This window comes from Staurois parvus, unplaced genomic scaffold, assembly GCF_062004578.1.
Source record: "Staurois parvus isolate SC_StPar_1 unplaced genomic scaffold, SC_StPar_1.0 ptg000663l, whole genome shotgun sequence".
Classification (NCBI taxonomy): domain Eukaryota; kingdom Metazoa; phylum Chordata; class Amphibia; order Anura; family Ranidae; genus Staurois; species Staurois parvus.
In genome coordinates, this window is record NW_028318459.1 from 258,740 (window position 1) to 284,391 (window position 25,652).

General features: G+C 40.8%; 2 protein-coding genes across 4 annotated transcripts in view; both read right to left on the minus strand.

Annotated features, from left to right (window-relative positions):
* LOC149447924 (transmembrane protein 26-like) overlaps positions 1-24,418 on the minus strand; it is a 47,295-nt gene extending 22,877 nt beyond the window's left edge. The window contains exons 1-2 of the mRNA XM_089651861.1: positions 24,281-24,418; positions 18,996-19,138 (exon numbers count right to left, since the gene is read on the minus strand). The gene's annotated coding sequence lies outside the window, so the exon portion shown is untranslated. The remainder of the gene's footprint in view (positions 1-18,995; positions 19,139-24,280) is intronic.
* The window catches only part of GABRD (gamma-aminobutyric acid type A receptor subunit delta), a 28,201-nt gene continuing 26,149 nt past the window's right edge, over positions 23,601-25,652 (minus strand). For all 3 annotated transcript variants that reach the window (XM_089651859.1, XM_089651860.1, XM_089651858.1), the window contains one exon: positions 23,601-25,240. In XM_089651859.1, coding sequence (XP_089507985.1) covers positions 24,944-25,240 — 297 coding nt within the window. In that variant the 3' untranslated portion in view covers positions 23,601-24,943. The remainder of the gene's footprint in view (positions 25,241-25,652) is intronic.

Genomic DNA, 25,652 nt, shown 5'->3' on the forward strand with positions numbered 1-25,652 from the left:
TCATTTTTATATATATTTTTGGAACAATACATATTTTATACACTATTTTAATAAAAACCTTCCTTTTTTAAATAATAATGAATTTGCTATTATTTTTAATACTGTAATTGTATCTGACACTAAGGAGTTGATTTACTAACACTGGACAAAGCAAAGGCTGGTGCAACTCTGCATAGACAACGATCAGCTTCCAAGTTTTTTTGTCAAGGCTTAAAGTATTACTAAACCCAGGACCCTGCATTCACTATATCTGGTCTCCTACTGTACACAGAATATGGAAATGCAATTATTTTAGTAAATATAAACTGCTAAATACCTTTTCTCATCAGCGGTATACAGCAGACTTGTGACTTCTATCAGTGTCCGGCTGATCACTGGTTAACCTTTTAGGAAGAGTTTCATTCTCCTGTGACTGCCTCATGAGGCTGCATGACTCCTGACCCTCTGTTTGGATAGTGCTGATTGGCCCTGTGCTGATCACATGCACCCTACCAAAAAAAAAAAACTCTCTAGCAATACACGCTAAACTGAGCACGTGTAGAGTGACTCCTTGAGCTCTGTACTATCAGCATATGGATTGGGGACAGTAAAAGAAGGGGATGATCAGAGAAGACAGGATCAAACAGCCTTTTTACACAATGCAGAGGATTAACCCCTTAGGTTCCACAGTGAGTATAACAAGCATGCTTTACTGCATATACAAACTGATTTTACTGTTGTGGGTTTAGTAACACTTTAATTGAACAAGCTGACATTAGAAGCTGATTGGTTTCTATGCACAGCTGCACCACATTTTGCACTCTCCCCTTACTGTATTTAAGACCTAAACACTGTCATTATTCTGCTGCTGTGACATCTGAAGAATAAAGGCTTTTTTGTCAATGGAGTCTCCAGCCTGCATGTGGTCATAGTTGAAATAGTGATCATATGAATGGGAACTGCTCTTACCGGTGTGTATTGAAGCTGTCAGTGACAGCTGAGATTGAGAGCCATAGCCACACAGTGTGGGTGAGTTACTTAAAGTGAAACTTTAGTCAGAATATTAAGTCCTGATAAATTACTTCATGCAGGTCCCTTTTGCGTGTATAGTTATGTAAAACATTAAAAATTGGTGCCTATACTGTACAAAATCCAGTAATAAACAGTCTCATCCTGCTCTGCACAGCCATAGTTATTCTCTATTCTCAACACTGTGCCAAAAATCTGAGCCACCAGAGGCTGATGTGCTGACAGCCTAAAGATTTACTGCTGTTCAGGGACTCTGAGCTGCAGCAAAATGGCAGAAAACATGAGCAATTGTAGAGGCAATTGACAACACACATTCATTTTAATAGCACAATTATTAATGTGGAATCAGTGTTCCTTGCTAAACAATATTATTTTATCACGTTGGTATCATCCAATCATGTGCAAGCAAAAATGCTGTTATTTATTTATTTATTTTTAAACGTTCCTTGCACAAGATTGGGTGTTATTTACACCACATGCAGTAAAGGCTGAAGAAAATTCTCTTGCAAAGTGTAGAGCCTATTTGCCTTTAATAAATCAACCCCAAAGTGTCAACTGTTGGCTGCCAAAAGGAGGACATTTATTTATGAATCCCAGGCACAATGCCCTTGGAAAGGTGATATACAGATTGTGTGCAATACGGGAATCAAAGGAAAGTATACTTTTTTTTATATAAACATTAAAAAGAGATCTGATTGGTATAAATAGTTCATTCAGTTTTTTAAAACTTTTTTTTGTGTATAGTTTGTAATTATATATGAACATGGAAGCAGCCATCTTTGTTCAATACATATGCAGGCTCTGCTTCCTGCTTTGCAATGCTGCGCATTGGTTATGCTTTGCTCTTTCTTTTAACAATCCAAGTCTAAGAGTCTGCCAACTCCCTGAAAACAATGCATGCCCTATGTGTCTGATTTCTTAGACTAAGATGATAAGAGCGCCCCCAATGGCCAATATACACGTCTCAATATTAAATACAATAACAAAAATATAGACAAAAATATAAAAGCTTAAAAAAGTAATATAAAACATGACTTTAATTATTCTAACAGTGATATAGGTTTGTGCAGCACCTATCTTTCTTTCATGGGACTGGGTAATATGTGCACCACATGCAGTAAACTCTGAAGAATATTCTCTTGCAAAATGCAACTTCCCTTGCAAAGTGTACAGAATATTTGCCTTTAGTAAATCAACCCCAAAGTGTCAACTGTTGGCTGCCAAAAGGAGGATATTTGTTTATGAATCCCAGGCATAATGCCCTTGGAGAGGTGATATACAGATTGTGTGCAAGAAGAGGATAAAAGGAAAGTATTCTTTTTTTATGAACATTAAAAAGAGATAAACATTTAAAATAGACCTGATTCTTATAAATAGTTCAATCAGTTTGTTACAATCACTTCATATATTCTTTTTTTCCGAGAAAAGCTGGGAAGTTTATTTTCTAATGGCAGCCTGACACTCTTCTAGACCCATTTTCTGGAAGATCAGATCTGGGGAGAATTGGTCATCAGGGGAGCACCAGCACTGGGAATATCTGCTTAGTGCACAAAGATGCATGTTCAGTTGATAAAAGCATGCATATTTCCACAATAGCTCTAAGCCAGTGGTTCTCAACCTTCCTAATGCCGTGACCCTTTAATACAATTCCTCATGTTGTGGTGACCCCCAACCATAAAATTATTTACCCAGTAATTATAATTCATGAATGTCGTTTTACCTCCAATACTGCTGCTTTCAACACAGTAGCTGCTTTTAACAGAGTAGCTTCTTTCAACACAGCAGCTGCTTTCTACACAGTTGCTGCTCTTTACACATTGGAAATATGTGTTTTCTGATGGTCTTAGGGGACCCCTGTGAAAGGGTCGTTCGACCCCCAAAGGGGTCGCGACCCACAGGTTGAGAACCACTGCTCTAAGCAGTCATAGTTTGGCAGAAGGCTATCTCATATCTGTGGATGCCCTTATACTACTCAATGATAGCTAAACAATCAAAGTACTGAGATTAACCAGATTAGTAGCCAAAATTGGCCTACATTCCTTAGAACAATTTAGCAATGTGACTGACATTTATAAACTCAGGACCCTGAAGATGCTGAGATCACCAAGCTTGTATTTGTTGTACACTGCAGTGCATAGAGCTAATTATCATTCCTAATTTGCTTTTATTGCAGCACAACTATTTCAAGTGTACCCCATTGGCAGTGGAATTTAAATTAATAAATTAGCATATCTGCTTCATACGTTACAGGAGTTTGCTGGAAGCACATAATAGCTGTAATTATTTCCTGGATAAGGATGCTCACATAAGATGGTTATTCTTTTCTCTTGCTGATTGTGCTTTACAATAGTGTTTATTCTGTTTCCAAGCATAATTATTACTGCATATTTTATATGCACGATTCAGTAATAATTTGGACTTCACATAATATCACAAATTAAAGGGATGTATAATTACAACTGCTGACATTTATCAGTACTTTCCAGGGACATTGCTGCAAAAAAAGTATATTGCTGAGCTTTAAATTGCACTGGAGGTTAAACCTATCTATTACAATTTAATGTTATCATGTTAATTACTAGGAAAAGCGTGCCTGTTTCGGCACAGGAGGAGAGTGACTGAGGCAAGCTGCCATCACAGAGGCTGCTGTAGAAGACTCTCGAGTTAACAAAGGAGCCTCAACTTTAAGGGCTTCTTTTTACTGTCATTGCCCTCTGAAAAGCAATCTGTGGTGGATTGTGGTAGGAAGTGAGAAGGCAGTAAATCACTTCCTCACTGCCTGTTTTAACCCCTAAAAGCCCACACCGCCACATGCATTCACTTGAAAATGTTGCGTTTAGCATGGGCATGGAATGTGTATCCCCCCTAGGCTGTCTTTCCAGCTTAGGCAGTGTGGATGTGGTTTGGGGGGGGGGGGTGAATATAGCTTAATTGCCTGTTTTTACCATCTCCGTCACAAGTGTAAGCTAGGCCTAACCTATATACCTCTCCTGCCAACTCAGTATCCAATCAGAGTGCTTCATTGGCCTCTAACTCTGCTTTGATTATGTAGAATATAGGCATAGTTTGAAATGAGTGTGCAAAATCACCAGTCCAGTTTGCTAGAAGACTAATTTATTAAAACAGACCTGTCAGGGTAAAAGAAAATCCTAGCAGAAAAAAACAAAACAGGGCGCACTCTCCTCGTGCATTAACGCAATAACCAAAAATGTATTAAAAAGATGCAAAAACATACTCACAAGCCATAAAGATCATAAAAACAGAGACAAGAAGTCAAAGGTGCCAATCGTTGACAGCATGCGTCCTCGGGTAAAGTGCTAACGCGTTTCAGGAATCGAACTCCCTTCCTCAAAGCAATAGATCTTCTTGTCTCCGTTTTTATGACCTTTATGGCTTGTGAGTATGTTTTTGGATCCTTTTAATAAATTTTTTGTTATTGCGTTAATGCACGAGGAGAGTGCAACCTGTTTTGTTTTTTTCTGCTAGTATCCAGATTCCCCAATCTATCAAGGGCGGCATCTCAGCAAGTGCACAATTCCATTTTGAGTGCAGCAAGAGAGATTTGAGCGCCGGTTTCTGGTTACTGTAAAAGAAAATCCTATCAGAAGGTGCCCTGTGATAGAAAAACATGTATACCCAACTAGCCTGTGTCTCCTTCCTCCCCTGTGTTCCAGCCCTGTTACCTCTGTCAGTATCTACAGTGTACACCTACAGGAATCCGACACTATCAGAATTGTCTAACGCTATAAAGGCTGATAGAGGCTGCAGTACTGGAAGGAGCAGAGTTAAGCCTTGTACGCATGATCAGAAAATCAGACGAAAGATCGTCCAAATTTTTTGGCTTGCTAGTTGCCTTTGAAGCAGAATCAGTTACTCGCTATAACAAAAGTTTCGTACACCACCAATCAACTTGCCCTCCGGCGTACTATATTGGAGCATGAATATCAGAATTGATATAATATGCGTGTGGCCTCTCCAGCCACGCCTGCTGCGTGCACAAACATAGTTCCAAAGAGTTTTCATATCATCACGCGCTCCTTTAGGAGTGCACACTCGTTCTGCAACTCTCCCTTTACCAGAAATGTTAGCTGCCAGCATTCCAGTATCTGTGCTTGGAATATTGGCCATTCAAAATGTCCTTAAACAGAAAAAGAAGTCCCAGCGAAGAACCTGGTCAAAACAATGGCTCCTCTACCGTCAAAAGTTCTCCCACATGTCTCTTCGTCAAGATTTCCAGGAACACAACCCGGATGATTTTCTCAGTTTTTTAAGAATGAGTGATGAGTGCTTCCATCAATTGCTAAGTGCAGTTGCACCACATACTGTATACAGAAAAAGGACTGTAATGTGTGAAGCTATTATTCTGGAGCAAAGAATTTCCCCACAAGCACTCGGGAACATCATCCCGGACAATTTCAAGTGTCTCATCCTGACACTAAAGGATGAATATATCAAGGTACAGTTCATTTTGCATTAAATGTTTACTGGTAATTTTTTTAGTCAGTTTTGTGTAAAGTTACAATCCCTTAGTCATTTTTGCATAACATTGTCACTAATGTGCTACTAATGGTGTGAGCTGCCAACTCAGCATGGCCACTTTTCTTCTTCGTCTTCTTTGCTGCCATCCCCCCATGACCATCTCAGTGGATTACTTTTCTTCTTTGTCTTCTTTGCCGCCATCCTCCACTCCCCATCTCATCATGGTCACTTTCCTTCTTTGTCTTATTTGCCGCCATCCTCCGCCCCCCATCTCAGCATAGTCACTTTTCTTCTTTGCCTTATTTACCGCCACCCCCCAGCGCTGATTTTAGCATGGTCCCTTTTCTTCTTTTTGTCTTCTTTGACGCCACCCCCTCCCAAGGGGCCATGTGGTCTGATACTGTTGAAATATCATCCTTTAAAGTGGAGATATTTGGGTTATGTATTGCATTTGTTTTGTAAGTTAAATTTAACAAAACTGTAATATTTGCAAAAAATGCATGTGAAAAAAGTGCCAGAAATGGCTTGATGCTGAAGTGGTGTAAAGGGGGAGCTTATTTTCTGTATATTATTTGCAGAGAGTGGCATAAGTAGTGATGATATATCGCTTTCATTTTCTTTTTCGTTTCCAACAAATCCAGCGGATTGAATGGAGGTGGCCAAAAACTTAAATGAACTGTGGAACTTTCTAAACTGTGGTGGACCAATCAATGGGAAGCACGTGAGGATAGCACAACCCCCAAAGTCAGAATCATACTTCTATAACTACAAAGGATTTCTCAGTATAATAATGCTAGCAATTGTGAATGCCAATTATAAATGTATGGTTCTGGACAATGGCAAGAATGGTTGCAACTCTGATGCTACCGTGACAGAGAAAGTTTTACCAGCGCTTTCAGAATGATTCCTTGAATTTGCCAACCTGCAATGAAACTTTGGAAGGCATGAACTTTGTCTTCGTGGCAGATGATGCGTTCAGAAAATATTCTCTCTGGTTCTGTGTTGCTGTATATTACACAATTACCTGGATAGACATGCATGGGCCAATATTACAGCCAGGGGCGGACTGACCATTTGGAAACGCGGGCACTGCCCAAGGGCCCGGGGTCAGTAGGGGGCCCCATGAGATGCCCCTGGTACCTTTTTCATAGGCTTTTTTGAGTTTGGGCAAGGACACAGGGGCCCCATGATCCCCTATTGCTTGGGGGCCCCATGAGTTGTCAGTCCGCCCCTGGTGAGGAGATTGTGATCTCCAGTCCATGTACTCCAATTCTCAAAAGGAAAAACATTGATGAAGCTACTTTTTCATTTCTGACCAAGGCTACAGCTGCACTGCAGAGGAAGGCAGATGATTCAGATGGTTTAGGAGTCATGACTACCAGCAAACACAGACAAATGACTCATGACCAGAAGGAGTTGGCAGAGAGCTTATCTTGGAGGTCCTTAAAAAAGGGATCAGGGAGAACTTACCAGGAAAACAACTGTGACAGAGCAAGACCAGCCTGTTCCTTCATAGCCAACGCAGCTTGCACAGCTCCAGCCATCACACCACCATGCCCCTGCAACGTGGCATTAACCAGCTTTTCAACCCCTAAGTTCTCATTGGGCCTCAGAATTAAATTATACACACCTTTAATTTAATTTATTTTACTTATTTTTTTATTTTTATTTCTTTGAGGGGTACATGTTGGGTTTCTTGTTTTTATTTCTCCCAATAGCCTGGTTCTTCGGTTCTTGCACTAGCTATTTATAATAATTAAAAGTATGTTTTTTTGCATTTTGTTACAATGTTCTGCACTTAAGTATGCAAGTATAGCCGTGGACATCTGCAGTTCTTTTTTGGATGTTATATGCGAACATTTGTATTTACTTAATATTTACTTAAGCTGTGTACTAACAATCAGATTATCGAATGATCGTTGTGAAAGCATTTCTTTTTGTCCGGTTTTCTGATCGTGTGTCCCGGACTTTAGACATGCGCCAACAGAAAGGTGAGTATAATATCTATTCTATTGCAGGGTGCCTTCCATTAGGATTTGTTTATTTTGTCAGAGTGCCTTTAACTACAGTATATTGTTTACAGTGAATCTTCCATCCAATTATAACTAACAACTATTTTGTAGCCTTCAGCCTCCAATCTAGCATTGTTAGGTGGAAACATACAAAAAATATTCATCAGCCAAAAAAAGCAAAAAATTTTTTTCTTTCATCCTGGCTTCCAGCCTGCTCCTGTAGGTGCTGGCGAAGTCTCAAAAGCTTGTTCCCAATTAACTGAATCTTTCATCAATCAGTTAGGAAATTCCAAAACCTATAAAATGGGTGGTAGTACCACCAACTTTTACATTGTAAAGGGCACCTGTAGTTTAAGAGAAAACAATATAATCCAAAGGAGTCTGACTTCACATCTGACCCAGCTGTTGACCTTTGAGATACCCCATTTCATAGCGACATGGTAGGGATTTATGTCCTGGTCTTGAAGGGGAAGTCAAGTAGAAGCAAATTTGAGGATCACAAGCCATAGAACAGTGCCAATGAAGTCACACTTTATGTAATGCATCAATTAAAGTGTAACATTACACTTTAGTGTCTCAATAAACAAGCTTACATGTTATGCAAATTTGGGGGCAGTTACAAAATTTGGCCTTTAAGTATCAATGCACTCTTAGTAAGACCTGGAAATATTTCCCCAGAGTCACCACAGCTTTATGGGATGCTGATGTTATTAGGTGAATGAAGCAAAGAAACACCAGTTCTTAGTAAGAACACATTGATAACATACAATTTTTTTGCATGTTTTTAATTATTTAAAATGAAATTGTATATTAATCTAAATCTGTTTTCAGTATGTTTGGCACTGTGCCTTACTGTATTCAGTTATCCATAGCATTTTTTTCTATGACCCTTTTGCCATGTTTCTTACCTGGAGATCTTGCTAGTAACAGCACTTATTATTGCAAGTTGACCACATTAAATGGTTAGTTCACCTTTTCAGAAAAAAATAAAAGGTGAACTAACACTCTACCCCCTCCCCTACCACCACCCCCCAGTCCCCACTGTACTTATCTCCTGGGTGATGAGGCATTAGTGCCCACAAAGCCAGTGTAGTGGTCCAGGGATCTGAAATCCCGCTGTTATTTCCCTTCTTTCTGTAGAACTTCTGGTGTGGGTCAGAGCGATTCTGATGGGTCAGCATTGGTATGTAACTGCTTTGACATATCAACATTCTCTGATCCATTCTGAAAGCCCTACAAAATGATAGGGAAGAAAAGTGGGGACGGGGAAAAAATGGGGTTTTCAAATCACCCTCATCACCCACATATAGTCATGGCCAAAATATTGACACCTAAGAATGCCTAAACATTTGCAATTGCAACAATTTTCTGAGAGAAATGGTGCATTATCTGACAGAAGTGCAGGGGTGCCAATATTTTTGGCTATGATGTAGGTAAGTACAACCTTTTCCTTTTTTCTGGAAAGATGAAATTACGCTTTAAGCCACTGTCTTCAAATTAGCAGCAGTGTTGTCAGCCTGCCATGTTCACTGCTTCGGATGGCTGTTGGCCGGCCAAACAACAAACTGAAGGAGCTCCCATGGTGAGCTGACAGCACCGTTGCTAATGACTTAGCATTGTCAGCATGCAACAAGAAGTGTTCTTAATGGCAGGATCTCCAGAATGTTTGTAACAAGCTCACAAAAATTTTCTTTAAAAAACTGCATGTGGGCAAGTTAAACATGGGGGTTGATTTACTAAAACTAGAGAGTGCAAAATCTGGTGCAGCTCTACATAGAAACCAATCAGCTTCCAGTTTTTTTTTGTCAAAGCTTAATTGAACATGCTGAAGTTAGAAGCTAATTGGATACCATACACAGCTGTACCAGATTTTGAAGTTTTAATAAATCAGCCCCATTGCCCAATACACATTTTGTATTTGGACACATACTGAAAAACAACATAGACCCCACAACTAAGACCAGTCTCTAAGAACTGATAAGAAATGCAGTAATCTTTGGTGCTTGCAATAACTATCAACTGTGATAGGAAGAAAAAAGATCATTATGTTGTTTTTCCAGTTGTCATGTTATAAACTTTTAAAACAGTCTGTATGCAAATATAACCTGAGAATATCCCATACTTACCCTTAGCCTCTCAGAGTCGTTAGGTGCTCTCTGTCTCAAATGGATCTTAAGTAATAGAAGTATCTATGTTCTGGGTATATATCTTACTACAGCTATAGTCTGGTTTTAAGAAGCCTATTAGAAAAGGGTTCCTCCCATAAAAACACATCTAATACAGAGATTAGGAGGCCAAGAGGTCTGCTTGTAAGTGTATGCATCTGTGTACTTATCTTGGATTAGAGAACTCAGTCTGACATAATACTGTATGTAGGTGGTAATTGTTGACCTCCCCTTCTGAAAATGCTAGATGACTGCTGTGTTATGATGCTTTGGCTTCAGTACTTTCTGATTCACTGACCCAACAGAATTATAGAGTTTAAAATAATGATATTTGTGACTTTCATTTGTAGCATGCTTTTTCTGGGCTTTTTCTGGGGCAATGCTGCAGATAGCACTAAAGCCAAAGATAACCAATCGACTAGCATTTGAAAGAACGTTAACAATGGCAGGCCTCCTCCTTCTCTCCTAACAAGTGTACTTTAAAGCTCTACTGAACTTTTAGTTCAAATTGACTAACTATATTCCACATGCATTCAAAAAGGTATATAAAAAATATAATGTTTAGTTGCTTTAGAAAACAGCCATATTCTGAGAAGGAAAGCCTGTCCTCTGCCAGCATGCTGCAGTGAAGGACCCCTGTTCACTGTGTTGAAGTAGTGATTTCTCTACACAGGTAATAGAAACCCCCAACTGAGTCAGGACTAGAGCTCTCCAATCAGCTGCAAGTATGAGCTTTGCTAATTGCAGAGATATAGGTGTGACATGGTGGTATTGTGTCAGACCCCTGCAAAGGGACCACTGCTTCAACACAAAGAGCAAGTACAGTATGTACTATGTAGTATGCTGGTAGGTGACATGCTTTTTTACTTTGTTTGGCTGCTTTCTAAAGAAAACAATCTTTTAAACTTTGCACACATTTTGTTTTGATGCTTTTGATGCACCTTGAATGTGTGTAGCACTACCCCCTTGAGGGCTGCTGAGTATTTTTCTCAGGTTCGTTAAGTTTCCTGAGCCTGCCTTGGAAGTCCAACCCTTGCTGACACTACCTTAGACCTTTAACCAGGAGAACCCCCTGGCCACAACCATAGACTCAAGCACAGTTTAGAGTGAACTGATATTTTGGCTATATTGAGGTCAAAATGCAAACACAGTACAATGACAAGAAAGTATGAGCATAGAATAACAGCTAACACTCTTAGGTGACTCAAGTAAGGGTTGCAACACAGCACATCTTCAATCAATTCTTCCTGCAATTCAGAATTTAAACGGTAATCCAATTCTGAGATGTTTCTTCCAAAGCGAGCTGAAGGTAAACCAAAAAATTGACTAACTCACGATTGGGCTCTCAGTTACTGGTGTGCTGGGTTTATCTCTGGGAAAGGAAAAGAGCTCTTTAATTAGATACAGGTGAAACTCAAAAAATTAGAATATCGTGCAAAAGTTCATTTATTTCAGTAATGCAATTTAAAAGGTGAAACTATTATATGAGATAGACTCATTACATGCAAAGCAAGATAGTTCAAGCCGTGATTTGTCATAATTGTGATGATTATGGCTTACAGCTCATGAAACCCCCAAATCCACCATCTCAGAAAATTAGAATATTACATGCAATCAATAAAACAAGGATTGTACATAGAACAATATCGGACCTCTGAAAAGTATAAGCATGCATATGTACTCAGTACTTGGTTTGGGCCCCTTTTGCAGCAATTACTGCCTCAATGCGGCATGGCATGGAAGCTATCAGCCTGTGGCACTGCTGAGGTGTTATGGAAGACCAGGATGCTTCAATAGCGGCTCTTCTGCATTGTTCGGTCTCATGTCTCTCATCTGTCTCTTGGCAATGCCCCATAGATTCTCTATAGGGTTCAGGTCAGGCGAGTTTGCTGGCCAATCAAGCACAGTAATCCCACGGTCATTGAACCAGGTTTTGGTGCTTTTGGCAATGTGGGCAGGTGCCAAGTCCTGCTAGAAAATGAAGTCAGCATCCCCATAAAGCTCGTCTGTGGAAGGAAGCATGAAGCGCTCCAAAATCTCCTGGTACACGGCTGCCTTGACCCTGGACTTAATGAAGCACAGTTGACCAACACCAGCAGATGACATGACTCCCCAAATCAACACAGACTGTGGAAACTTCACACTGGACTTCAAGCATCTTGCAGTGTGTGCCTCTCGATTCTTCCTCCATACTCTGGGTCCTTGGTTTCCAAATGAGATGCAAAAGTTACTCTCATCAGAAAAGAGGACTTTGGACCACTGAGCAACAGACCAGGTCTGTTTTTCTTTAGCCCAGGTAAGACGCTTCTAACATTGTTTGTTGTTCAGGAGCGGCTTGACAAGAGGAATACGACATTGAAGCCCATGTCCACGATCCGTCTGTGTGTGGTGGCTCTTGATGCACTGATTCCAGCCTCAGTCCACTCCTTGTGAAAGTCCCCAACACTTTTGAATGGCCTTTTCCTGACAATCCTCTACAGGATGCGGTCATCCCTGCTGCCTGTGCACATTTTTCTTCCACACTTTTCCCTTCAACATAACTTTCTAACTTTGATACAGCACTTTGGGAACATCCAACTTCTTTTGCAATTACCTTTTGAGGCTTTCCCTCCTTATGGAGGGTGCCAGTGATGGTTTTCTGCACAACTGCCAGGTCAGCAGTCTTTCCCATGATTGTAATTCCTACTGAACCAGACTGAGGGACCATTTCAAGGCTCAGGAACCCTTTGCAGGTGTTATGGCTTAATTAGCCGATTAGAGTGGGACACTTTGAGCCGAGAATATTGCACCTTTTCACAATATTCAAATTTTCTGAGATTGTGGATTTGGGGTTTTCATGAGCTGTAAGCCATAATCATCACAATTATGACAAATCACGGCTTGAACTATCTTGCTTTGCATGTAATGAGTCTATCTCATATATTAATTTCACCTTTTAAGTTGCATTACTGAAATAAATGAACTTTTGCACGATATTCTAATTTTTCAAATTTCACCTGTATGCCAATGTCCCTTTTAAACTGAAGTGTCCAATCTTCTGCGATGGGGCCCTAGTTGGTGCACGTGGGGATTTAAATATTTCTTGATGTAAAGGTAAGATTTCCTTAAGAGAGGGTGAACACAAAGAAAGGGGAACTCCTCCTTTAAGTGATGTTGAATTTGAAGGGTATATCTTTAGCACACACAGAGTGAAATCTAAGATTAGGCTGACATTTAGGAAAGGGCAGAAGCAAACTCCTGCAGGGGTTAATTCCTCTTTGAGGAAGTGGCAAACTAAAGTGATAAAGATGTTTCTTGGCGAGTAGCACAGACTGGAACTGAAGCACTAATGTAACTTGACCTGCCGGGTGCATATATTGCGGCAGACTCCTGTGAATCAATGTGTTGAGGGTGTAATAATTGGTAGGCCACAAGGCAGAATTGGCATGTCACTCTAGGCCTTAGCACAATAACTTGTGAAACAAAGGTTGCTAAACTGAGAAGAAAGTAACTGAATTTAGCAATGTCACTTGCAACTTAGATGATTCAGGTATTGAGCTCTCTCTCATTTGATCCGTGGCTTCGGTCAGGTAGTAGATAGTCTCTCTGCAGATGGGGGACCCCGTGTTCTCTTGAGTTCTGCGTCAAAGATCACCCCAAATGACAGCACTCCGGTCCATCTGCTCGCAGGATTGTCAGTCCAGCTTGTCAGAGGTGTCAGCATTCAGCAATCCCTCCTCACTCTCTGCGGCCTGGCCCAGCCTGGATCTCCAGCATCCCGCACAGCCTTCTCTTCCACTTCCTGTCCTCGGGTTCCTGGGCTTTTGTATTTATTTGCCTCCACCTATCAGCCAGCTCCTCTGGGAAATGAAGTGTGTTAGCTCATTATTAAACAGTGAAGTCCTGCTATCAGCCTTCAAGTACAACAAAGCTTTTTTCCAACAGAGTCTGTGTAATTGAGCTACAGAACACTGCAATCTTGTGTCCATTTAACATCCTCTAGCAAGTATTACTGCAGGGTGTTACATGTGTTCAGTTGATTTTACTGAAAGCCCAATTGGGAGATAAGATCACTCCTTGGCCCCCTTCACACCTTTTCCATCTGTTGCAGTACATTATTGCATGCACGGTAAAGTAAGCTGGTGAACACGGTCATAAGTCTATGCATAGCCTTAGCATTTCTTAAAAGAAGGGAGGGTCAACATCTTTTACTCCTTGCCATTATATAATATTGTGCATGATTGGTTGCTGGGGGTAACTGCACTTTATCTTACTATACGGTGTTGGCCTGTTTAAGACTAAAGATGCCTACAACACAATTATAGAAAACCTTTACACTGGTAGAAAGATTAGGATCCAGCAACTGTGTGTACAGTAGTCTCCATAGTACCAAACGGATGAATAATCAAGTTTGTTCTCATGGAGGCTCACTACTGACTGTATGTTCAATCTGGAGAAGCAGTGACTACTAATCCATGCTAAATTGCACTTATATATCAAATCCTTACCACAGCTGATCCCTGCAGCAATACTAAATTACAGTTCTGCCCTGGCAACATGGCAACATTTGCACATCATACAGAATAAGAAAAAAGTGACCTTTTCTCATATAGCATGTCAGGTAACTACAGAATACCAGTGATGGGGGAACCTTTCTCCCACTAACACTAATAATATAGGACCCTTCTCTCACTGACACCAATGGTAGAAGGTCACAGAGAGTCCTCCTCCATTTAACCACAATGATAAGGGGTCCTTTTTTTTACCTTGATGGTCAGTGCAAAAAGCCTCCGTTAACTTGGTGATCAGGGATTAAACACTGACCATCAGTTTAACAGAGGCTTTTACACTGACCACCAATATAACATGCTATGTATAAAAATGGAGGGATCTCGCATGAATAGGGTAGGACCAAGACTGTAAAAGGGAACAAGTGGAATGGAACAGGATACAGGGGCTTGGGTGCAGGGTACAGGATACTGGAAAGCAGCCCTGACAGGCAGAGCTCTGACTGGCAGACAGTACAGTTACAATACAATTCAACACTACGAATCAGAGGGTCATGCTCATTAGAGCTCAGAATCTAAGAGGGAAGGTCAAGTGATGCAAACGTGTATTAGTTAAAAGCAAGGTAGGCTTCTCTAAAGAGATTTTCAGGGATTGCCTAAAGGTGATGTGAAAAAAGTGTTGTGAAAAGTTTGCTCTGCTAGCTGTGTGGCTTATATTAACTTCCGATTGATTAATTGGCAATTTCCACACCCACCCACCACAGTATAAATCTAGACCACCTTTATGGGGGAGGCACATGCCAGGGTGGTACATGTTGGGGTTTTACCAATAAAGTGGGGTTCGTTAATTAAGTGGCACTTCCGCTCTTGAAGTTCAGCGATTGCACGAAGTGAACAACTACAGCAAACTACTTTGCAAAATATCAGACTGCAGGTGACTTTATTTCCCCATTCAACTCACCTTCCTCTCTGTAACATGCACTCTCTACCTTTCCTTTACATAGTTATGTCCTCTCTCCTCAAACTCTGTTTCCTTCACCCCTCTTCTTCACCCCTCCCCTTATCACTGCACTCATCATTTCTTCCTAATTCTAATCCTGCATACTAATAAACCCCCCAGGATGCTGAGGCATGATGTCCCGTCATATAAATCGCACTCTCATATTACTTCTCTCACCACTCTGCTTCTCTTAACCTCTGGAGACATATCCCTAAACCCTGGACCTCCTTTATTTACCTGTAACCAATGCACCCATCACCCTGCACCCTCTGGCAGCAGCCGCAATCCACACAATTTAGTTTCCATTCCTCTTCTTCCCAAAACCATTCTCCTGTACCCTCTGGAATGCTCACTCTCTCTGCAACAAACTCACCTCTGTTCATGACCTCTTGGTCACTAACTGCTTTCATCTACTTACTGTCACTGAAACCTGGCTTCATGAATCTGACACTGCTTCTCCTGCTTCCCTCTCCCATGGTGGTCTGCTCTGGACTCCCCCATTGTCATGACCTGGTTAACCTGCTGGTGGTGCTATGGAGCTCTAGGCGGAAATCTGCAGTTTTTGTGTTCACTAGCAGGTGTCTCCCAGCAGTCAGCAGGTGTCTCCTAGCAATCAGCTCCACCTGGCCACACCTGCTGGGAGGGTACTTGAATTCCATTTCGGCTATGGCTCCTTGTGTCAGTGTTTTCGTTGCTCCTGTCTTGTATCCTGTTTGCTGTACTGCCAGACTATGTTGCCATTGATTCCTGATTCTGCTCTTGCTCCTGCCCTGTATCCAGTTCGGTTATCTTACTCCTTCTCATTTTTTTTCCTCCTTCCCATATGCTTCCCCAGGATTCCCCCTACCTTGCATATTTCACACCTGTACATACTGTATTTGTATATTTTGTTAATAGTTTAGGTTTCTGCATTTTGGTCGTTCAGTTTGATTTTCACGTGTTTTTATGTTTGCTGCTGTTTGGTGTGTGTTTATTGTTCACTGTAAATAAATCTCACTTTAAAGTTATATATGGATGGTCTGGTCCCAGTTTCTTGGTTTAGCTACATATATCTGGTCATCTCCTGCTGATTTCTGACAACCAGACCCAGTGATGACAAGGGAGATGGAGTGGGAGTCCTCCTATCCCCACAGAGCACCTTTCAGGTTCTTTAGTCTCCTCCCTCCCTGTTCCTCTCATCGCTTGAAGCTCATTGTGTACGCCTCCAGTTTCTTTAAGAAATGCTGTCATCTACCTACTTCTAAACTTCTTAGTCTAACCTCTTCATCTGACCTGAAGCAATGGGTACATGCTTCTACTCACTCTGATGGCAACACCCTTGACCTTGTATTTTCCTACCTATGCACTCCAGCCAACCTCTCCAACAATCCTTTTCCACTCTCTGATCACAATCTTATTAGTTTCACTCTCTCCCTGTCTTCCACTACCTCTCCTTCTAACCGCCTAACAATTACCCGTAGAGACCTTCGCCATTTTCTTCTCCACTCTGCTACTGACCACTTCTATGACAATATCTCACCCCTGTCCTGCCCCAATCTAGCCACTTCTGTCTAAAATAGATCCCTGTCCTCTGCCCTGAGCTCGCCCCTCTCACTACACACACAATCATGCCCAATACCCACAACCCTGGCAAACAAATTATATCAGAAACCTGAAAAAACGCAGACGCGCTCTTGAGGGATTGTGGCATAAGACTACGTTTCACAACGACTTCAACAAATATAAAACTGCCCTCCAAAAATACAATTCTTGCCTCCACACTGCTAAGCAGACCTATTATCACTCTCATTAACACCTTCTCATCCAGTCCCGGTCTGCTCTTCTCTACTTCATCCTCCACTGCCTCCACTCACTAATTCACTCACTGCCCAGGAGATCGCCAATCACTTCAGAAATAAAAACGATACAATTTGTGATGAAATCTCCACTCTATAGATAACTCCTCCACTTAATACCCCATGTCCACAGGTGCACTCAACACCACCCTTATTCAACGCTGCTGCTACAGACTAGGAGGTTGCTAAACTTTTTTATACCACCCACCTAACCATCCTTCCCCTGGACCCTATTCCCTCTCAAACACTGGGTCACTCATTGGCTCTATCCTACACCCTCTAACTCACATGTTCAATCTCTCCCTCTCTTCTGGCATATAACCCAACTCTTTAACACATGCACTAGTCACCCCCATACCTAAAAAGCCTTCCTCGGACCCCACCAACCTAACAGCCTACGCCTCATCTCCTTGCTCCCCTTTTCTACCATACTCCTTGAATGCCTGGTCTACAACCAACTGAGTGACCACCTCATAGGAATAGCCTTCTTGATCCCCTTCAGTCCGAATTTTGCTCTCAACATGTCACAGAAACTGCTCTCCTAAAACTCACAAACAATTTACTAACAGCTAAAACCAATGGACACTATTCTGTACTCCTACTTCTGGACCTTTCAGTTGCCTTTGATACGGTTGACCACCACCTCCTCCTCACCTTCGGTGTTACATACAATTCTACTTCCTCCTCTCCTCTTTCTCCACTGAGGTTCTGTTCTTGGACCTCTCCTATTATTGATCTACACCTCCTCCCTGGTTCAGCTGATAGCCTCCAATGGCTTCAATATAATTTCTTCACTGTTGACACTCAAATCTATCTCTTTACCCCTCAGCTCACAACACCAGTTTCCTCACGCATCACTAACTTACTGACCAACATATCAGTCTGAATGTCACACCACTTCCTCAAACTCAATCTATCCAAAACTGAGCTCCTAATATTTTCACCCTCATGTGCCCCTTCCCCTGACTTCTCTATCAAGATCAAACCATCAAACTGTCCCCGCACTCCAGGGTGCTAGGTGTAATCCTGGACACTGAAGTTTTGGCCCCACATCCAATCACTTTCCAAAGCTTGCCATCTCAACCACCACAACATCTTCAAAATATGCCCCTTCCTAATCAATGACACCACACAACTCCTAATTCACTCTCAGGTTATCTCTCGCCTCGACTGCAGCAACTCTCCCCTCATTGGCCTACATTTACATAGGCTATCGCTCCTCCTGTCCATCATTAATGTTGCTGCAAGACTCATCCTCCTTACCAACCATTCAATGTTCGCAACTCTTCTCTGCCAATCCCTGCACTGGCTGACACTCACCCAATGAATTAACTTCAAAATACTAACAACTTACAAAGCCATCCACAACTCAGCCCCCAGCTACATCATTAACTTAATCTCAAAATACCAACTAAATCGCTCTCCTGGTTCCTCCCAAGACCTTCTGCTCCCTAGTTACCTTGTCACCTCCTCCCATGCTTGCCCAGGACTTCTCCCGAGCCTCTCCCATCCTATGGATTTCCCTACCCCAATCTGTCCGACTATCTGTCTACTTTTAGGCGATCCCTGAAAACTTTTCTCTTCAGAGAAGCCTATCCTGTTCCCACCTAACAACTGTACATGTATTTTCTCCATCAGCTCATCGCCCACAGTTATTACCTTTTGAATCACTTGACCCTCTCCTTTTAGATTGTAAGCTCTGATGAGCAAGACCTTCTGATTCCTCTTGTATTGAATTGTATTGTAACTGTACTGTCTTCCCTCATGTTGTAAAGCACTGCGTAAACTGTTGGTGCTATATCAATCCTGTATAATAATAATAAAGTGGATAGAGTAGCAGATATATTCAAGATTTTTTCTTAAAGTGTAGGTAAAACCAATATTTTATTTTTTCTTTCCATGTCCCGCTAGAGAGATATCTTATCACTTGCTGTCCTGGAGATACAACAGGGTATAAGAGGAAAACTCTCTAAAGTAAACATTTCTCCCCGTTGGAGTTTTTCCCTCACCTCTTGCTCTGGTGACAACTCAAAATCTTTTGGATTGCCCTTCACTTTCTGTCACGGTGACAATGGTAATCAGGACAAATAAAGGGATGAACTTCCTTGGGGGGACCAGAGATCATAATAAAAGGATCTAACCTTTCTCCACTCTATAAAAACCAAAAAAGAAAATAAATGTCACTACATACACAGTAAAACAGTTTCACAAGCATTTGCCTTGTAGTAATAAACAGATGTAATTAGAGGTAATTAGCTTTACTGCCATATGCCCTTGCCAAGCTTTTAAAAATGGAACCTGATATCATTAATAAGGTTTCTGACGTGTAGCATGCCAACAAGAAAGTGCTGTTTTACCAGCAGTATAGAGAATAACTACACTGTAAATAGCTTGCATGGGATATCAGACAGGAGATAATGGATGGGGAAAAGTAATACGTCAAAAGAATGTCTATAATGGTTTATTTGCTGCAACTTGCTAATGGATGCTTTGTAGAAAAATTAAGATAAGGTGGTAAAATGTTGAAATTATCAGCATTTACACTATACAAATCTTACTACTATACCTCTTTATTCTTTACATACCTATTGGACCTTGTATTACAGTATATAACTATTATAAAGGCTTGACAAGTGACAAGTACAGACTGCAAACCTATCACCCTATATGGGAAACTTACAGAATACCCAAGCCGCTAGACTTAAAGTATATTTCCATCTTTGCAGCCAATTTGGTGTAACACATATTTTATATTTGTTACATGTTCCTATTCACGTAGCATAACTTTAAGACATGTTAACATTGCCAATTACCTTTTTATTTGCTAAAAAATTATAAAAATATCTCGCTTAGCCTTCCCTTTTAACCACTTGAATAAAGGGCACTTTTACCATCTTCCAGCTCAGGCCAATTTTCAGCTTTCAGCACTGTTGCACTTTGAATGATAATTGCGCGGTCATGCACCACTGTACCCAAACTACATTGTTATAATTTTTTTCACACAAATAGAGCTTTCTTTTGGTAATATTTATTGACCACTGGGGTTTGTTTTTTTTTTTTTGCTAAATAAATGAAAAAATAATTAATTTATGTTATAAAATTTAGCAAATAAATATTTGTTCTTCATAAATTTAGGCCAAAATGTTTTCTGCTACATTTCTTTGCTGAAAATAACCTAAATCAGTGTTTATTATTTAGTCTGTAGGAAAGTTATAAAGTACAAAAACTATGGTATATATCTGAAAATCAATCAATCCTGATGTACTGATGGCCTATCTCATTTCTTGAGGCCCAAAAATTTCAGGACAGTACAGATATCCCCCAAATGACCCCTTTTTGGAAAGCAGACAGTGCAAGAGGCATGGCGAGGGTTTTGAAGTTGTAATTTTTGTTGTCATAATTTTTTTGAAAATGAGTTTTGTTTTGTTACATACTGTCATCAGTGCAGTACAGCGTCATCACTTTACTGGTGTGGAGGTGATCAGGCACACTGACTGGTGAAAGTATGAAAAAAAAAAAATTTATACTTTTTTTTACATTTTTTATTAATTGTTTTTTACATCTTTTTAACTCACTGAGACCAGAGCAATTTAACGTTACCGTAGTAACATTGTACTACTCTGGGGAAGTGGTCAGGATTTTTTTTTACACAATATGATTGCTTATAGCAGTGAATTTCACTGCTATAAGCAAGCATTTTACTTAATTAAATCAATTCACTCTGTTTGTTTTGTTGTGATTACCTGTGATTGGCCACAGCAAATCACATGGTACAGATGGGCTGTGATTGGCCACTGTGCTAAAACAATTGTAACAACGCATGGCATGAATCAAAGCCATTTACTGTTTACAGTTGTCATGTGATCTGCTACATGCAAAATGTTAAATTTGTGTGCGCCTATGAAATTGCGTCAAACTTCAGTACCCTATATTTTCTATAGATGATGCTTCAAAAGCCCCTAGAGGTCATCAGTTTAGCATTGCGGAGGAGGTCTGGTACTAGAATTATTGCTCTCACCCCGGCGTGCATGTCGCTATGTAACATGTGTATCGCAATCAACATTTTCACACGTAGGTGCCCCAACATGTGTATTTTTGTTTGTACACATGTATATGTGGGGGTGGTGGGGGCCTCAAAATTTTTTGGGGGGGATGTTATATGCTTGGGTGTAACTTTATTTTTTCTTCAAATCGCATTGCAATACATCTTTCTAGCTGGGAAAATGACAGCTGTGACCCAGAAGTGACATCATGGACATCGCCTTGCAGGTCACAGAAAGAAGGGGAGGGGAGCAGATGCTTGTCTGGTCCCCTCTCTCCCCTCCACCCACCTTCACCCACCATGGCTCTCCTTGCGCCCGCAGATGGGTAAGCAGAGCCCGGTTACATGGCGGGAGCGCTCCCGCGTGGGGGGGGGGGGACACCGGAACTGTGGGCTGTGGAAGTGATCAGGGGCTGTGGAAGCAATCGGCGGCAGCGGAGCAACTTGATCGATTCCACCTGACAGACAGGAGTCTGCCTGTCAGTTTTATACACAATCCCGGTGGCTGCACCCACTGGATTGCTGGATTGTGTATAAAGCCCCCTGCTATCAGGTCCATATAGCATATGGACCTGGCACCGAAAGGGTTAATGCAAAGAAACAACTAGAAAGTTAAGATTTCTTTTTAAATATGCTTTGTGAACGAAAACACATTACATATGGTGAGGATTCCTCAAATTTGGCTACAAAGGTGGAAATACACTTTAAAGTTAAAATTAAAGGAGAAGTATGGGATAGTACAAATAGATAGCATTAACTACCCTCACCACAGATAAGCTTTTCTTTCTTTCCTTCGTTGCTCCATTTTTGCTGCCTCCCCATTCCAAGTCCTGGTTAGGGCCGAGTAACGGTTCTCTTCAGGTTTGAAAGTTTAGAGTGGGTGGCTACATCTGAAGTGATCTGCCCTCCCCCCTCATTTTCTCCTCCTTCAGCTCTCAGCTGTGACCACACTTTCCTCACAGAGATACAAGCTGGAATGTGCCCGCCTGTCATGTGCCTCTGTTTCCATGACTTCACACTGTCAACAAGAAACGGAGGCACATAACAGTATGCTGAGGGATTTGCAACTCCAGAAGACTGTCCTGAACAAGAAAAGAATGAAGAAATGTTCTTCAGCTTCTTCCCTGCTTCACTCTGCAGAGAGAGAACTGATAAAGTCCAGCAGTGAGAGCTCAGCTTGGATGGGAGGGAGAAGGAAGGAAGAGGAAGAAAGCAGCTGCATGTCTGTAAGTGAAACTCGGACTCAGAACCACCTTGATGGGAGGGGGGAGTAGGGGGACAGAAGCTGCCTGGATAGGAAGGAGAGGAGGAGGGAGTGTGAGAAGAGCTGAAGCACTGCTGAAGTCTCAGTGTGCAAACTTACAGGAGCCAATGTCAGTCATTAGTGGGGAGTAGATCCCGACTTCATTGTTGGGATGACGCTGCATGAGAGACCTCAGCCCCTCCCACAGGTATTTTCTTTGATTTCAGAAGAAATGGTGTACATTTCAGAGGCCAGAAAATAATTTTTCATAGTAGAACCTCACCAGGATTCAGATAATGCAAAATAAAATAACAACCCATACTCCTCTTTTAAGTCCTGCCCCCCGCAAGTTAATGGAATGATGTGCTAGTATGTATTGCTTTCCTTTCGGGTTCATGGGATTCAGCCATTTGAATGGCCAAGCTGTGATAATGACACATGCACACAGGAATCATGGTTATGACACAGCGCTCTGGACGCATTTAGGGAATAAATAAATAAATACATTTATTTATTTATTTATTCATTTATTTATTATTTCTTAGTGCGTATGCGCCTGTGACATCATCAGCTTCAAAACTTGTGAGTATCTCCTAAATAGTGCACTTTTAGGAGATATTTGTTTTATCTACAGGTGAGTGTTATTATAGGTAAAAGTGACAAAGCAGAGTTATACCATTTTAAAGATGCCAAAGTGAATTATTTTCTCCACATATATCATAAAAAAGTAACAAAATCAGCTGAAAAATGTATAAACTTTAAAAAAAAATAGAATTAATGCAAAACCATTATAGTTTCCTTTAACAGTATCTGTGAGAAGTTGAAAGTGGGATTTTAAAGCAGGGGTGTACATTGTGAGTTGCTGGTTAGGTACTAGACTAGAGTAAGCCTCTTTGGTATGTGAAGAGCTTTGAAGAAAGTTTTTACTTTTAACATAAAATAAAATATTCCTCTAATTGTCTATTTACAGTTTACTTTGTAATATACTTACTATTTCCACTGAAAGTATTTTAGGTGAAATCCTATAAATAAAATGAGTAGTCTACTTTTCTGAATATGTTTGAATGTCATTCAACCCACAAGACTGAGGACATCCAGTGGTGGAAAGGAATTACAACACCGGAGAGGAATTAAGTATTGCAGCCAGAGCTGCATTTTTGTTTTTACGTCTCCAAGAAGACTATGTAAAAAAAATACACACAAGTGGGGTTTAAAATGGAACTCCAGTTATAAGTACATATTTCAAAATACTTTTATGTTTACTGATCTACCTGCCAAAAGATTTGAAATTCTGTATAACCATTTTTTTATTTACACACTTGTGCCACATTGCTCAGCCAGGCAGGTAATTGATTTATTTCCAGTTTTAGAAATGCAGCAGAACCAGAAAGTAGTAGAGTGATTGGCTGAAGACATATTCTATAACTAGAATAAAAAAACTATTTACATAAACTTTTTATTTAAGCCGAGATGGCAAAAATTACTAGTGGGGCTTCATTTATACACACACACATATATATATACCAGGGGCGGACTGACCATTTGGAAACTCGGGCACTGCCCGAGGGCCCGGGGTCAGTAGGGGGCCCCATGAGATGCCCCTGGTACCTTTTTCATAGGCTTTTTTGAGTTTGGGCAAGGACACAGGGGCTCCATGATCCCCTATTGCCCGGGGGCCCCATGAGTTGTCAGTCCGCCCCTGATATATACTGTATATGCACAGTACTGTATATACGGAATATACCTGTATATATTTCATGTTCTTTTAAAAAAAAAAAAAAGGAACAATGAAGTATGTACAATTGGCAATCAACAAATTCTTACAATAGTTACAATTTCTGCATCAACAAGGCCATCCACAAGACCATAGGACCATTGTATTATATGTAACACATTGTCACAGTCATGGGTCAGGCTCGGAGACCGGCAGCTGTATCAGTGGAGAGGCTCCCGCTGACCAGTAGGATAGGTATGCAAGCAGGTCACCCTGGCAGATGATGCAGGCTCACCTGAGGTGCGGGGTCTAAGCATTAACCAGTATTCACCAGATGAAGATGGGTTTTGCTGTGTGTTAGTACCAGGCCACAGTCCTCAGGGTCACCTCACAAGTGGTTGCAGTTTGGAAACAAACAGAAGCATAGTCAAGAAACAAGCCAAAGGTCAGTAACGATTTGTAGTAAAGATACGGACAGCAGCAGGAGTGACAAGAGTGCGATATTGGCTGGAGAGAGCACAATAATCTGGCAAACAGAAAGTGCAAAAGCATGGCGTAAATAGAAAGTTCATGGGAGAAGCAAAGGGCTCAAAGTTCAAGAAAAACATGATACAAGGCAGGGTTGTCTAAGGAATCAGGCAGGGTGCTGTCCAACATCTCTGGTGGCTCAAAAAGAGATACTGTTAGGCACAGCAAAGATTGCAGGTTCAGATCCAGGTCCGGACACACATATCCAAAGAGTAAAGATTATTTCTGATTGACTTTTACATTTTAATGCATATTTCTTTAACAATGCTGTTTACAGAGAAGTTTATCTAAATGTATTCATACTAACCAAACATACTATAAAATATGTTTAAAACTTGAATTATGCACTGTAGTTGTATTTAATTGTTTTATTACAGTAATTAACATATATTTTAGTTGATGCATATAGACACTAGAGACAAAACTGCTCTCAATTTGTGTAGCCTACCCAGTAAATAATGTTTACTGCTGCAAAGGCAGCTGGAAAAACTGCCCTTGAATAAACATCAATGGTATCAGCATCTATGGGTTTCAGTAAAGTCTTCAGTCGGCTACTTTTTTGGTCAGGTTTCCGCTCATAAGAATGTAATTTACTTGCCCTTCCTGTACATTTGGGCTCACTTATTAGCCCTGGAACGTTAGTGTATTGCTCCACCAAGTTAAGATTCACTCCCAATAATGACAAGGTGAGCGGGACTATGGCTTGATTACCATCCTTCATTGACACCTAAAATGACACAAAGGAATAAAATGCAAACTAATTCTTTATGGAAAAGGTAAAAAATACAGAACTATTTTAAAATAATTTAAAATTACAATTTTATAGTGAAACTTCACCATTTATTCTAGTTTTGCACAAAGGGAAAAAATTAGAACCATGCCTAGGTTTCTATCGCTACCTGCATTCTCACTGGGTAGGGGTGGATTCCTTTAGTTCTTGTCCTGGTAAAAGAAAGTGATGGGAAATCCCAAATTTTATAATTGTCACTGAAAAACAAGGTGAGAAGAAATCTTTATATGGGAATACCTGTTCCCCGGACAACTGCCAACTTGGGATTTCTCCTCATATTCTGAATATTTCCTCTCTTTTCTTCCTATATATGCTGTACAGGAAGTGAGGGCAAATCTCATCAATTATA